Source organism: Nerophis ophidion, linkage group LG14 (genome assembly GCF_033978795.1).
Source record: "Nerophis ophidion isolate RoL-2023_Sa linkage group LG14, RoL_Noph_v1.0, whole genome shotgun sequence".
Taxonomy (NCBI): domain Eukaryota; kingdom Metazoa; phylum Chordata; class Actinopteri; order Syngnathiformes; family Syngnathidae; genus Nerophis; species Nerophis ophidion.
In genome coordinates, this window is record NC_084624.1 from 50,149,163 (window position 1) to 50,165,261 (window position 16,099).

The 16,099-nt window shown below is 42.4% G+C and overlaps 1 protein-coding gene across 2 annotated transcripts in view; it reads right to left on the reverse strand.

Moving 5' to 3' along the window:
* Positions 1-16,099, reverse strand: part of kirrel1b (kirre like nephrin family adhesion molecule 1b) — a 264,916-nt gene that overhangs the window by 9,751 nt on the left and 239,066 nt on the right. For both annotated transcript variants that reach the window (XM_061920962.1, XM_061920963.1), the window contains exons 12-13: positions 15,759-15,866; positions 6,552-6,679 (exon numbers count right to left, since the gene is read on the reverse strand). In XM_061920962.1, coding sequence (XP_061776946.1) covers positions 6,552-6,679; positions 15,759-15,866 — 236 coding nt within the window. The remainder of the gene's footprint in view (positions 1-6,551; positions 6,680-15,758; positions 15,867-16,099) is intronic.

Sequence of the window (16,099 nt, forward strand, 5' to 3'; positions counted from 1 at the left end):
GGGCGCCATCAAGATGGTCCGAATAACAGAGCTGCAGAAAATCCCGCAACAATCCTTGCAGGAGTGACAGAGAAGGTTGGGAAATTGTGTCAGACTCCAGAAGCGGGAAAACTTGTGGTTTGGATATGAAAAAAATGTTTTATGATGCGAGTCCTGGAACTTTTCTGACACACCTCATTGGTAACTGTGTGATTGGCTTACTCCAGTTCGTGTTAGTTTGGATTTCCTTCCTCTTACTTTACTGATGGCGAGGAAAAATATGTTTTTTTACGTTTATTACCAGCTGTCACCCTGGAGATGGGGAGCGTCATTTCCTGCACATTCCTGGTTAGACTTTTTCTTGGCAATATAGAAGCACGATCCGGACAATACAACCTACTGGGAGGCGCTGTTGTTATGTCAAAAACACTGGCAGTAACTGCTATTTTTGTGCTGAAACGAGCCATAAGAAAATGCATGTTGCAAAACGTTTTTCGATTAAGACAAATGTTAATATTGTATCACGCATATGAAAAAAAAAAACATAAAAAAGATGCCAACGGACACAATCGAATATGTTTATCCATCCATCCATTTTCTACCGCTTATTCCCTTGTGGGGTCGCGGGGGACTCTGGCGCCTATCTCAGCTACAATCGGGCGGAAGGCGGGGTACACCCTGGACAAGTCGCCACCTCATCGCAGGGCCAACACAGATAGACAGACAACATTCACACTCACATTCACACACTAGGGCCAATTTAGTGTTGCCAATCAACCTATCATAGTTGCAAATTAGCCCGCTACGGAGAAATATATCAATCAACCAATGTTTATTTATATAGCCCTAAATCACAAGTGTCTCAAAGGGCTGCACGAGCCACAACGACATCCTCGGTTCAGAGCCCAGATAAGTAAATGGGTTATACTTGTATAGCGCTTTTCTACCTTCAAAGTACTCAAAGCGCTTTGACACTACTTCCACATTCACCCATTCACACACACATTCACACACTGATGGAGGGAGCTGCCATGCAAGGCCCTAACCACGAACCATCAGGAGCAAGGGTGAAGTGGGAGAGTGGTCGTGCGCAACTCAAGGGGCCCTGGTTCAAATCCCACCTAGTACCAACCTCGTCACGTCCGTTGTGTCCTGAGCAAGACACTTCACCCTTGCTCCTGATGAGTGCTGGTTGGCGCCTTGCATGGCAGCTCCCTCCATCAGAGTGTGAATGTGTGTGTGAATGGGTGAATGTGGAAGTAGTGTCAAAGCGCTTTGAGTACCTTGAAGGTAGAAAAGCGCTATACAAGTACAACCCATTTAAGTGTCTTGCTCAAGGACACAACAGGCGTGACGAGGTTGGTAGAAGGTGGGGATTTAACCAGGAACCCTCAGGTTGCTGGCACGGCCACTCTCCCAACTGCGCCACGCCATCCCCGGGACGATAAGGGCAAGGAAGTACACCCAACCCAGTGGGATGTCAATGTGAACGACTAGGAGAAACCTTGGAGAGGACTGCAGATGTGGGTGCGGTCCCCAAATCCCCAGGGGAGACTGGATGCAATAAAGTTAAGTTAAATACCAATAATTGTCACACACACATTGGTGGCAGAAGGGTTAGTGCGTCTGCGGTATAGCTCGGTTGGTAGAGAGGCTATAGGGTTGCAGGTTCGATCCCCGCTTCCGTCATCCTAGTCACTACCGTTGTGTCCTTGGGCAAGGCACTTTACCCACCTGCTCCCAGTGCCACCCACACTGGTTTAAATGTAACTTAGATATTGGGTTTCACTATGTAAAGCGCTTTGAGTCACTAGAGAAAAAGCGCTATATAAATATAATTCACTTCACTTCACTTCACACACTAGGTGTGGCGAAATTATTCTCTGCATTTGACCCATCACCCTTGATCCCCCCCCTGGGAGGTGAGGGGAGCAGTGTGCAGCAGCGGTGCCGCGCCCGGGAATCATTTTTGGTGATTTTAACCCCCAAGTCCATCCCTTAATGCTGAGTGCCAAGCAGGGAGGTAATGGGTCCCATTTTTATAGTCTTTGGTATGACTCAGCCGGGATTTGAACTCAGGGCGGACACTCTACCCACTAGGCCACTGAGTGGACGTCGAGTGGGTCTAGCATAATATTGTGAAAGTCCAGTCCATAGTGGATCTAACATAATAGTGTGAGAGTCCAGTCCATAGCGGATCTAACATAATAGTGAGAGCCCAGTCCATAGTGGGTCTAACATAATAGTGTGAGAGTCCAGTCCATAGCGGATCTAACATAATAGTGAGAGCCCAGTCCATAGTGGGTCTAGCATAATATTGTGAAAGTCCAGTCCATAGTGGATCTAACATAATAGTGAGAGCCCAGTCCATAGTGGGTCTAGCATAATATTGTGAAAGTCCAGTCCATAGTGGGTCTAACATAATAGTGTGAGAGTCCAGTCCATAGCGGATCTAACATAATAGTGAGAGCCCAGTCCATAGTGGGTCTAGCATAATATTGTGAAAGTCCAGTCCATAGCGGATCTAACATAATAGTGAGAGCCCAGTCCATAGTGGGTCTAGCATAATATTGTGAAAGTCCAGTCCATAGTGTATCTAACATAATAGTGTGAGAGTCCAGTCCATAGTGGATCTAACATAATAGTGAGAGTCCAGTCCATAGTGGGTCTAGCATAATATTGTGAAAGTCCAGTCCATAGTGGATCTAACATAATAGTGTGAGAGTCCAGTCCATAGCGGATCTAACATAATAGTGAGAGTCCAGTCCATAGTGGGTCTAGCATAATATTGTGAAAGTCCAGTCCATAGTGGATCTAACATAATAGTGTGAGAGTCCAGTCCATAGCGGATCTAACATAATAGTGAGAGTCCAGTCCATAGTGGATCTAACATAATAGTGAGAGTCCAGTCCATAGTGGATCTAACATAATAGTGAGAGTCCAGTCCATAGTGGATCTAACATAATAGTGAGAGTCCAGTCCATAGTGGATCTAACATAATAGTGTGAGAGTCCAGTCCATAGTGGATCTAACATAATAGTGAGAGTCCAGTCCATAGTGGGTCTAGCATAATATTGTGAAAGTCCAGTCCATAGTGGATCTAACATAATAGTGTGAGAGTCCAGTCCATAGCGGATCTAACATAATAGTGAGAGTCCAGTCCATAGTGGGTCTAGCATAATATTGTGAAAGTCCAGTCCATAGTGGATCTAACATAATAGTGTGAGAGTCCAGTCCATAGCGGATCTAACATAATAGTGACAGTCCAGTCCATAGTGGGTCTAGCATAATATTGTGAAAGTCCAGTCCATAGTGGATCTAACATAATAGTGTGAGAGTCCAGTCCATAGTGGATCTAACATAATATTGTGAAAGTCCAGTCCATAGTGGATCTAACATAATAGTGTGAGAGTCCAGTCCATAGTGGATCTAACATAATATTGTGAAAGTCCAGTCCATAGTGGATCTAACATAATATTGTGAAAGTCCAGTCCATAGTGGATCTAACATAATAGTGTGAGAGTCCAGTCCTTAGTGGATCTAACATAATATTGTGAAAGTCCAGTCCATAGTGGATCTAACATAATATTGTGAAAGTCCAGTCCATAGTGGATCTAACATAATATTGTGAAAGTCCAGTCCATAGTGGATCTAACATAATAGTGAGACAGGTAGGCAGGGCAGGGAATGTCCCCAACCGATGCACAGGCGAGCGGTCTACCCCGGGTCCTGACTCCATAATTAAAATATAACCCAAAGTATTTGTATGCACAAACAACACTTAAAACTTTTAGTATATTAGTATTTGGGATTGATTTATGGAATGGATTAAAAAAAGAAATCAAACAGTGTACTAATATAACTATGATATATGATATATTATGGTAAGATATAATTTTTACTAATTGATTCATACCTAGTTTGCACTTTGTCTGTTATTATTATTATTATTGGCTTTGATCTAGTTTGCACTTTGTATTATTACTTTTATCATTGTTATCGACTCCTCTTAGCCTGATTCTTTTTATTGTCCTATTTTAATGATGTTAGATCTTTGTTGTAGGCTTCACGGTGGCAGAGGGGTTAGTGCGTCTGCCTCACGATACGAAGGTCCTGAGTAGTCTGGGGTTCAATCCCGGGCTCGGGATCTTTCTGTGTGGAGTTTGCATGTTCTCCCCGTGACTGCGTGGGTTCCCTCCGGGTACTCCGGCTTCCTCCCACTTCCAAAGACATGCACCTGGGGATAGGTAGATTGGCAACACTAAATTGGCCCTAGTGTGTGAATGTGAGTGTGAATGTTGTCTGTCTATCTGTGTTGGCCCTGCGATGAGGTGGCGACTTGTCCAGGGTGTACCTCGCCTTCCGTCCGTGTGTAGCTGAGATAGGCACCAGCGCCCCCCAAACCCCAAAGGGAATAAGCGGTAGGAAATGGATGGATGGATGGTTGGATCTATGTTGTTGTTGTTATTGTTGGGGACAAGTGTTGTAAATTAGCTTTGGCTACAAACACTATGATGCATACATCGGATAACTGTTTCAGATATCTATGTTTCTGTATCTGTCCCTATTTCAAACAAATAAACTTTTATATATATATATATATATATATATATATATATTAAGGGTGGGCAAATTAATGCGTTAATTACGAGTTAACTCATCAATTTATTAACGCCGACAATTATTTTATCGCGCATTTGCGTATGTTGTTTCCATGCTTTTATTTTGTTAACGCCTTTTCTTATAAAGATGGCGTCGCCCGGACGGGCTTCGGCGTGGAGGGGCTGTTGGTAAAGATGGAACATTTGGCGAAAATACCGGACAATTCTGCAAATTTCCTGTCTGGCTTACAGTGTGGTCACTCCGGGATCACTTACGACCGCCAGACAATTCTGGATGTGGATAGATCGGGCCGTTTTGGACTGAATGACGCGTGTTTGCTAGACCGGCTAGCTAGCATTGGGATACTTTGCCGGCTACATCCAGCGGCCTGTGAAGCATAGGAGTATATGTGTTGTCTGTCTATTTATGAATAATGCAGACGAGGCGTATTGGCTGAGTTCTTAACGTTTGCTTTCAGAGCGTGCATATCACAACATACAAGATGCCGTCATGGCGACACAACCTATACCGGGCTACCGCGCATGCTCGTCACTCCTGTTGCATGCTGGGTAGGGTAGTTCTTTTTTTCCCTGGCTCATAACATCACAATATAGTACCATGTATATGATGCGTTCAGTTTATCAAAGCACCAAGCAAACAATCGGAAAATTCCCATCATATCAATTCCTAGATACGGTCATAATTATTTTAAGTGCACTACGCAGAATAAACACAACATTATTAATATTGCTACTACGGATAATTTAATCAAAAATTCCCTAAAACAGCCCACTACCTATAATATAGGTTTTTTAAACATAAGATCCCTGATAAAAAAAAATGTTTCTGCTGTTACCTCAGAAATTGCCTGTTCAGATGTTATGATTGTGGCTCAGAGATTTGTATGTAGATTATATTTATTTTCCATAACAAACAGGATAACTTAAATACCCTGGCAGTGGCAATAAGCTTAAATGTTTGTATTTACATTTTTGAGTTGATTTTCATAAAATATGCTATTTAACTGCTACTGTTTAACAAGGACTGATTTAAATTGTGTTTGCACAACAAATGTTTTGGCGCTTTTGTTCATGTGGGAGAATATTCCAATAAAGGTGCACTACACACTACTTTTGAATTCATTATCGGGCTTTGCGTGTACAATGCAGTTAATCGCGATTAATCAGAGAAAAAGTGCGATTAACTTCGATTAAAATTTCTAATCGTTGCCCAGCCCTAATATATATATATATATAAATGTATATTTATATTTTTTTAACATTTAACGCTGAAGTCTGTAGATCTCTTGATTATAAGATTTTATATTTTTTTCAAACATTTTTGTTTGTTTGATGCCTTTTTTGTGAAAGAAAACTTTGTTTCGCACAAAATATGCAATATTATCCCCCCCAAAATATTTGACAGTGTAATTGTTCCAGTGCAGTAATTGGAGCCTTCAGCAGGTCAATAGCTTTGTGTTTTTCGTCTTAACATTGCAACTTTTTCTTGTTATATGTCACTGTTTACTCTTTTATTCCACTCTTTTATGTTTTACATTTTTATTATAGTATTTCTTTAACAAATTAGCTGGGGGCCACAAATGGCCCTCGGGCCGCACTTTGGACCTGCCTGACATAGACGCAACCGTAAACATTTTAATGCTTGGTAAAGCAGCCTAGCCTCATCCCAGTATTGTGACCATTCTGAAAATCTGCAAATATTCTGCATATACTCGATGACGACCACGTTACTTGGACTGCAATCTTTGACGCAAAAACGTATTCGATCAGCATTGCGTGTGATATCCAGTTTGCACGTTCTAATACACGCACATCTTAAATAGATTATGCCCTTTGTGTGTGTTTGTGTGTGAGTTTACGAAGTCTTCCCCCGCGGTCTCGGTGCACTTATCAGACCACTGACTCGTACGCTTTGTCTTTATCCGCCGACTCAGGCGGGTTTCTACTTACGGAGTACATGGCCTTGACCATCCGGGTTGCCGTGGAGACGTTGGCCGCCTCTTCCTCCAGACTGTGGGTCTCCTTGTTGACCGTCTCTACCTTGATGTCTGGTTTACCGAGGGTGACCCCTCTGCGAGCTGGAAGAAAAATGGTATGGTTGTTAAGGGGTGTGTTTTTGAGCTTTTCCCCCAAAAAATTAAAAATCACACATTTGTGTCAATTTACTACAGGGCTCCTAAACTTGAATAGCTGTACACTGTTTGCAAATAAAATCAACTTTATTGATCATCAATAGCGGGGTGTATAAAATAGTTAGGATGTATCATGAATACAAAGGATTCTGGGTATTTGTTGTGTTGCGTTTATGTTGTGTTACTGTGAGGATGTTCTCCCGAAATGTGTTTGTCGTTCTTAAGTGGTGTGGCTTCACAGCGTGGCGCATATTACTAAGAGTGTTAAAGTTGTTTATATCACAACCATTAGTGTACTCTGTGTCACCCAGTATGCCTTGTGGAAGCCACACACAACATGATGCTGTACTGACAAGCAGATCGTACATGTTGTAGAAGGCGTCAAAGCCAATGTCTTAGTAGCACGCGAGCTGGAAGAAAAATGGTATGGTTGTTAAGGGGTGTGTTTTTGAGCTTTTCCCCCAAAAATTAAAAATCACACATTTGTGTCAATTTACTACAGGGCTCCTAAACTTGAATAGCTGTACACTGTTTGCAAATAAAATCAACTTTATTGATCATCAATAGCGGGGTGTATAAAATAGTCAGGAAAGTATCATGAATACAAAGGATTCTGGGTATTTGTTGTGTTGCGTTTATGTTGTGTTACTGTGAGGATGTTCTCCCGAAATGTGTTTGTCGTTCTTAAGTGGTGTGGCTTCACAGCGTGGCGCATATTACTAAGAGTGTTAAAGTTGTTTATATCACAACCATTAGTGTACTCTGTGTCACCCAGTATGCCTTGCAGTCGTGTGCGTGTTGCCGCGGAAGCCACACACAACATGATGCTGGACTGACAAGCAGATCGTACATGTTGTAGAAGGCGTCAAAGCCAATGTCTTAGTAGCACGCGAGCTGGAAGAAAAATGGTATGGTTGTTAAGGGGTGTGTTTTTGAGCTTTTCCCCCAAAAAATTAAAAATCACACATTTGTGTCAATTTACTACAGGGCTCCTAAACTTGAATAGCTGTACACTGTTTGCAAATAAAATCAACTTTATTGATCATCAATAGCGGGGTGTATAAAATAGTCAGGAAAGTATCACGAATACAAAGGATTCTGGGTATTTGTTGTGTTGCGTTTATGTTGTGTTACTGTGAGGATGTTCTCCCGAAATGTGTTTGTCGTTCTTAAGTGGTGTGGCTTCACAGCGTGGCGCATATTACTAAGAGTGTTAAAATTGTTTATATCACAACCATTAGTGTACTCTGTGTCACCCAGTATGCCTTGCAGTCGTGTGCGTGTTGCCGCGGAAGCCACACACAACATGATGCTGGACTGACAAGCAGATCGTACATGTTGTAGAAGGCGACAAAGCCAATGTCTTAATAGCACGCCCTAATAATTATTATCTGGGTAACTCCTGGCAGTCAATCTAGAGAATAATAGCGTCTCCTATTGTCTTCTTCACTTTATGACACAGGTCTTAAATGGCTCTTTGGAGGATACCGATCCCTGAAACATTGTATATCAAATATTTCCGGATGGTTCAACCGCCGCCCGCCCGAATCTAATTAAAATCAATTTTTTCGTCATGTCAACCGCCCGACCCACGGTTTATACGCGGACTCCGCGGTTGAGACCGCAAACCTCGCATCTCTAATACATACTAAATACCTATTCCTCTCAAATATTGTTCACAAATTAGTGAGCTCTTCTTCTTTGCCAAGATAGTCCATTCCACCACAAGGTGTGGCATATCAAGATGCTGATTAAACAGCAGGATTATTGCACAGGTGTGGTTTAGGCCAGTGGCTCTCAAATTCAAAAATCCTTTATAAATATAATTATTGAATAATACCTCAACAAAAAATGAATTTAAGTTCATAAACTGTGAAAAAAAAATACAACAATGCAATATTCAGTGTTGACAGCTAGATTTTTTGTGGACAAGTTCCATAAATATTGATGTTAAAGATTTCGTTTTTGTGAAGAAATGTTTAGAATTAGGTTCATGAATCCAGATGGATCTTTATTACAATCCCCAAAGAGGGCACTTTAAGTTGATGATTACTTATATGTGTAGATATATCACTTGTTTATTTTTCAACAAGTTTTTACTTATTTTTATATCTTTTTTTCCAAATAGTTCAAGAAAGACCACTACAAATGAGCAATATTTTGCACTGTTGTACAATTTAATAAATCAGAAACAGATGACATAGTGCTGTATTTTGCTCCTTTATCTCTTTTTTCAACCGAAAAGGCTTTCGTCAGGTTTGTACCTGACAGTTTGGTCTGTCTTAGTTTTTCCTCTGCATTTGTCTTTGTTTCCTGTCTTTAGTTCCTGTCATCATTCTGATTTTGGTTCTGTGTCCTGTTTGTCTCCCTGAGTGCTGTGTCCCTTCAGCTGTGGCTGATTGGCACCTGGCCACACCTGGTGTCAATCAGCCAGACACTATTTAGACCTGCTTTCTCCTCCAGTCAGTGCTGGATTATTGTCGTTTCCTCTTGTCGCTAATACCTGTCAATATCCTGTTCCTACTTGTCCCTGTTCCTGTATGCCGTGGACTGCTTTCCTGTTTGCTGGTTCCTGTTCCCTGTTTCCAGTTTGTCCGTTCCTGGTTCCTGGTTTTTGTTCTTTTCGTTATTTTTGAAGATTAAATAATGTTTTCCCGCACGATGCCTGCCGCCTTCTCGGCATATTTGGGTTCAACAACAACTCAACCTGACAGCTTTGCTCTGATTGCGGGGTACTTGAATTAAAATAATGTTCACAGCGGGTACATCACTGAAAAAAGGTTGAGAACCACTGGCTTAGGCTGTCCGCAATAAAAGGCCACTGTGAAATGTGCAGTTTTTCTGTATTTGTGAGGGGGAGGCTCAGAAAAGCAGCAGTATCTGGGTTGACCACCATTTGCCTCGCTCAGTGCAACACATCTCCTTGGCACAGAGTTATTGATTGTGGTCTGTGGAATGTTGGTCCAATGGCTGTCCAGGCTTGCTGGATATCAGCAGTTCATACGCCGATCTACAGCATCCCAAACAAGCTCAATGGGTGACACGTCCAGTGAGTAGGCTGGCCATGCAAGAACTGGGATGTTATCAGCTTGCAGGAATTGTGTACAGATCCTTGCAACAGGGAGCCGTGCATTTTCATGCTGCAACATGAGGTGATGGTCTCGGGTGAATGGTACAACGATGGTGTCGTCACGGTAATTCTGTGCATTCAAAATGCCATCAATAATATGCACTTGCGCTCGTTGTCCATAACACACGCCTGCCCGTACCACAACCCCACCCCCACCATGGGCTACTCGATTCCCCACCTTGACATCAGCCAACCGCTCTCCCACACGACACCACAAAGGCTGTCTGCCATCTGCCCTGAACAATGAAAAATGGAATTCATCCGTGAAGAGAACACCTGTCCAACGTGCCAGACGCCATCAGATGTGAGCATTTGCCCACTCAAGTCAGGTACGACGACAAACTGCAGTGTCAGGTTGAGACCTTGATGAGGACGACGAGCATGCAGATGAGCTTCCCTGTGAGGGTTTCTCACAGTTTGTGCAGAAATTCTTTAGTTATGCAAACCAATTTTTGCAGCAGCTTTCCGGGTGGCTGGTCTCATACGATCATGGCGGTGCACCTGCTGGATGTGGAAATCCTGGGCTGCTGTGATTTTGAGGCCAGTTGGATGTACTGCCAAATTCTCTGAAACGCCTTTGGAGACGGCTTATGGTAGAGAAACTAACATTCTATTGACGGGCAACTGCTCTGGTGGACATTTCTGCAGTTAGCATGTCAGCTGCATGCTCCATCAAAACTTGCAACATCTGTAGCATTGTGTTACACAATTTCACATTTCAGAGTGGCTTTTTATTGTGGGCAGCATAAGGCACATCTGTGCAATAATCATGCTGTTTAATCAGCTTCTTCACATTCACACCTGTGAGGTGGGATGGATTTCCTTGGCAAAGAAGACATGCTCAATAACACAGATTTAGAGAGCTTTGTGCATTTTTCTTTTACAGGAATACTTCATTTGTTCGGATAGTAACAGTTTTAGATCTTTGAGTTCAACTCATGAAAGATCACAGCAAAAACAAAAGTGTTGCACTTATATTTTTGTTCAGTGTAATACAGGACAGTATAAAAATGTTTTGGAAAGCCTGACCTAGGCTGAACTAATCATTTTTGCCTTTTCAAGGAGCAATAATGTCTTGTATTGAACTCTCAGTGTTTCATTTGGGAAATTATCTAAGTGATATTTAGGTCCCATAAAAAGGTAAGCTACAAGTTACTCTCGATTAAACGCAGCTAAGCTACAGGGGCAGCTATCCCCGGAGAATTGTATGAAGTTGTACTACGAGCTACACGTCAAAAGTAGCTTGCTACATCAAAGCTAAACTTAACAGCATTTATATCAATTGGCCCACATGTATAATATCAAAGTTAATATAACTGAGAGTGTACAAATGGACCAAATATTTGTCGCCACGGAGGCGAGGATTAGTCATTTAGAAGTAGCTAAAACATTGTACTTTAGCCGCTGGCTAGCCATGTCTTAAAGCACCTCTTCCCGAGGGCATTTCAGTGTTATAACTTAGTTATTAAGCCAAAATGCGTCCGTTCTCCCATTTCTTTCTACACACCGTGTCTGCTTGTAAGTACTCTGTGATTGTGCGCTGTCGAACATGCTCTTAAAAAACCAGCAATGACACGAAGGGACGGTGTTGCGGGGTGGGTGCGGGGGTGGGGGGTTGCGGGACCGGTCCTTTTCAGAGGCAGTATAGTACCGAATATGATTCATTAATATCACGGTACTATACTAATACCGGTATACCGTACAACCCTGGTCTATGGTTGTGGCTACAAGCTCGCATAGTCCTTTTATCAACAAAATAAGCAGTGATAGTTTATTTGCTTTTCGGTTTGGGTACAACCGCTTAAGGTGGCTAATGAGGAACCAGGTTTCCGTGCCCATCCCTGATCACCTGGCATAATTCAACACTGTACCCCTTTCTAAGAGGACAGTTAATATTCATCTGTGTTAACAAGCATTTTCTTTTACTAAAGACATAAACTAAAGTCTCTGAAACAACAAAGACAATTTCTCTTTGTGTTCCTCCACAGAGTTAACAGCACTAAAGTAGAAAATATCCTCCTATCTGTCGCAAATCCTCCTGTCAGTCACCGATGTCATTCCTTATTCCTTCTGTGCCATATTGAGCGACTCGTTGCCATGTTTGCCACACGTTTATCCGCAGTGTTTTGTGCATAAATAAATTGCGATTGCCGCGGGCTGTGTGAATAACGTGTGGAAATTCTTCATTTTTTAAACTAACCCTCAACTTTAAACGCTGTGTTTACTGGACTTAGCGCAAAAGTGTGAGCAGCATTTTTTGAGGAGTACACTGAAAAAAATGAAATCTAAGTAAGATGAAATATCTCGAATAAGGGTGATATTTGCTTATTTTCTGTATGCTGAGATAATTCTTTTCACTAAACAGATTTTATGTTAAAGTGTTTTACTTGTTTTAAGGGTTTTGGTCCTAAATGATCTCAGTAAGATATTACAGCTTGTTGCTGAGATTTTATGACCTATATTGAGTGAAACATGATTGAAACTAGAATTACAGCTGTTGCAAAGCTGTGTCATCAACACTCACAAGTATAAAACTACTTTTTTAAAGTAATAATTTCTTACTTCAAGCATGAAAAAAAAAATCATGAAGCCGAGCGCATATCATTATGTCAAGATAACGGATTTAGGATTTACTTAATTTAAGAATATTTTTCAACATATTGAGCAAAAAGGTCTCTTTTTTCTCTCTACCAAGAAAAGTGCACTTGTTATTAGTGAGAATATACTTATTTTAACATATTTTTGGGTTCATTTAAGTTAGCTAATATTACTTGTTTTGGAAAGTCTTGACAAGCCGAATTTTCGTGTTTTATTTGCAGATAATTTTGTTTAGTTCTAATAAAATACCCCTCATTTTTTTTTTTTTTTTTTTCTTGTTTTTGCAGTGTAGCTTCCGGGGTTGGCCGACATTCTCTTTGAATATCCTTCTTGAAAATGGCCTTGCAAATATATATCTGCCCCCTATTCAACGTTTTGTTCTCATTTTCTGGCTACGGCCCAAAACTTCCTGCTTCCTGCTAAATTGCAACTTGTGAATGGATACTCACTTTGGAATGACAAGTGAGTATCCAATCACAGTCTCGTTAACATAAGTTTACTTAGATAGGCTACTGTCAACAACTTGTGATCTGATTGGCTATCGCAACTGTCTATCAACTCTATGTGTCCTCAAATTCATCCGCTAATGGTGAAGTGAAGTGTGAATTATTTTTATATAGCGCTTTTCTTTAGTGACTCAAAGCGCTTTTACTGCCAAGACTTGGACTTGGGCGTGGATGGTTTTTCCGACGCAAAGGAAAATTGGCACTAGTGAGACGTGACTGTAAGTACATGTTTGTTTTTAAACACTATAACTAACAAAAAGGCAAACAAATGGCGCGCACAATGGCGGATAACAAACTTGACTACTGAAAACAAAACTAGCACAATGGCATGACGATAGACAAAAACAAAACTAAACAACTAGTAATAATAATAATAATGGATTAGATTTATATCGCGCTTTTCTATTGTTAGATACTCAAAGCGCTCACAGAGAAGTTGGAACCCATCATTCATTCACACCTGGTGGTGGTAAGCTACATCAGTAGCCACAGCTGCCCTGGGGTAGACTGACAGAAGCGTGGCTGCCAGTTTGCGCCTACGGCCCCTCTGACCACCACCACCCATTCATTCATCTTTCATTCACCAGTGTGAGCGGCACCGGGGGCAAGGGTGAAGTGTCCTGCCCAAGGACACAACGGCAGCGCTTTTTTGGATGTCAATAGGTGGGAAGCAAACCTGCATAACAAAACCAAAAACTTATTTGGCATGAGCAGGAGGGAAACTATGGGCAGAGAATAAACTCCAATGGCATGGCATGAAGGCAGTTGAGGAATAAAGTCGCCAGGGTGACTTCCTGGCAACTTCCGGTTTAAATAATAGCTGTGATAATTACAAAGAGGGGTGAGACATAAAGACAGGGGTGTGACATGAAGACAAGGTGGAAACTAATGAGTTTGCATGGTAACAAAGAAAACAAGGAAGTGCAGGAACAGGAACTGAGTGTCCAAAAAATAAAACCATCCATCCATCCATCCATTTTCTGCCGCTTATTCCCGTTCGGGGTCGCGGGGGGCGCTGGCGCCTATCTCAGCTACAATCGGGCGGAAGGCGGGGTACACCCTGGACAAGTCGCCACCTCATCGCAGGGCCAACACAGATAGACAGACAACATTCACACTCACATTCACACACTAGGGCCAATTTTAGTGTTGCCAATCAACCTATCCCCAGATCACGGTGGCAGAGGGGTTAGTGCGTCTGCCTCACAATACGAAGGTCCTGCAGTCCTGGGTTCAAATCCAGGCTCGGGATCTTTCTGTGTGGAGTTTGCATGTTCTCCCCGTGAATGCGTGGGTTCCCTCCGGGTACTCCGGCTTCCTCCCACTTCCAAAATAAAACCAAACATGACAAAAACAAAACCTGATCCCATGGGCGTGACATTTACATAGTGAACCCCAGTATCTAAGTTACATTTAAAGCAGTGTGGGTGGCACTGGGAGCAGGTGGGTAAGGTGTCTTGCCCAAGGACACAACGGAAGTGACTAGGATGGCGGAACCTGGAACCCTCAAGTTGCTGGCACCAACCTTGTTCTATTGGCAGATAATTTTGCTTGGTTCTAATAAAATAATATTTTTAGGGTCCGCCCTGCCTATGGCAAAGGACTCCACAGGAGTCCTTTGCCATAGGCAAGGACCCTATTGAATCTGGTGTGTTTTATTATTATTATTATTCTTTCTTTCTTTATTCCGCACCTACGCGCTGCAACTTGACCCCCTTAACATGCTTCAAAACTCACCAAAGTTGACACACACGTCGGTACTGTGTACCTTCCCAACATATTAAGCAACCAAACCCCAAAAATGAAAATTGCGCGCTAGCGCCCCCTAGGAAGAGACAAAAAACAGACTGCTCGTAACGTCCGTTAGGAATGTCGTAGAGACATGAAACAAAAACCTCTGTGTAGGTCTGACTTAGACCTACATTTCCAATAGAAAACGTCTGTACCCAAAATCAACAGAAATTTTGCAAAAACTCATTCAAAGCAACATTTTCGTAAAAAGTGCTATTTTTGCCTCTTTGAGCTGTAATTTGACCCCCTTAAAATGCTTCAAAACTCACCAAACTTGGCACACACATCAGGACTGGCAGAAATTGCGATCTAGTGGAAAAACCAAACCTTAAAACTCAAAATTGCGCTCTATTGCAATTTTTGAATAAAACACAGAAAAAACTGCTCCTAGGAAGAGGAAACAGATAAAACTGCTTGTAACTTCTGGTAGGAATGTCGGACAGACATGAAACACAAACCTCAATGTAGGTCTCACTTAGACCTACATTTTGATAGGTGGCATCTTTCAGTTAAAATCAACAGGAAGTTGGCAATTACCCCTTCAAAATAAAAGTTTTGTAAAAAGCCGTCACCTTTTTCCAGACAAAACTGCTTGTAACTTCTGTTAGGAATGTAGTAGAGACATGAAACAAAGACCTCTATGTTGGTCTGAGTAAGACCAGGGCTTCAGTCGCGGGGACAGCAGCCGAAGCCGAGCGGCCAAAGGCGGACCCGACCAACGCTGCTTGCAGCTTTAATTTTTTCTTGTTTTTGAAGACTGACTTTTTGCAGCGTAATCAGACAGGGAAAATGAACTGGGTGACGTCTGGTGGGCGTTGCAAGGCACGTTACCGTACTGTATGAATATTCATTAGTTTCATTTGAATAAAATCCGCAGCGGCTGGCATATGTTGTTCCCTTCAAACTGCCAAGCGGCTGAATGACAGATAGGAAGACTGCATGCTGCGTCAGTGTGTGTGTGCACGTGTGTGTAAGTGTGTGTGTGTGTGTGTGCACTCACTGCCTTTGCGTTGGCGGTAGAGGAAGAAGGCGAGTGCTAGCAGCAACATGAGCAGCAGGATGGATGAGCCCACCGTACCGCCGGCGATGACTCCCACTGGAACAATATCTGAAACGCACACAAGCAGAAGAGGGGCGGGCGTGAGGGGCGGGATCACTGTCAACGCCGTTTAACGGGTAAATCCCGTTGTGTTCTCTTGGCCATGTTGTCGGCTCAGGCGGGGGATGGACGTACTCTAAATTACGGGGGGAAATCCGAGCTTTTTGGAGATCTTCGTGGAGAGTCGGCTGGAAGAATAAGACGTGGGGAGGACTGACAGAGCGTAAAGGCATCATCTTAGC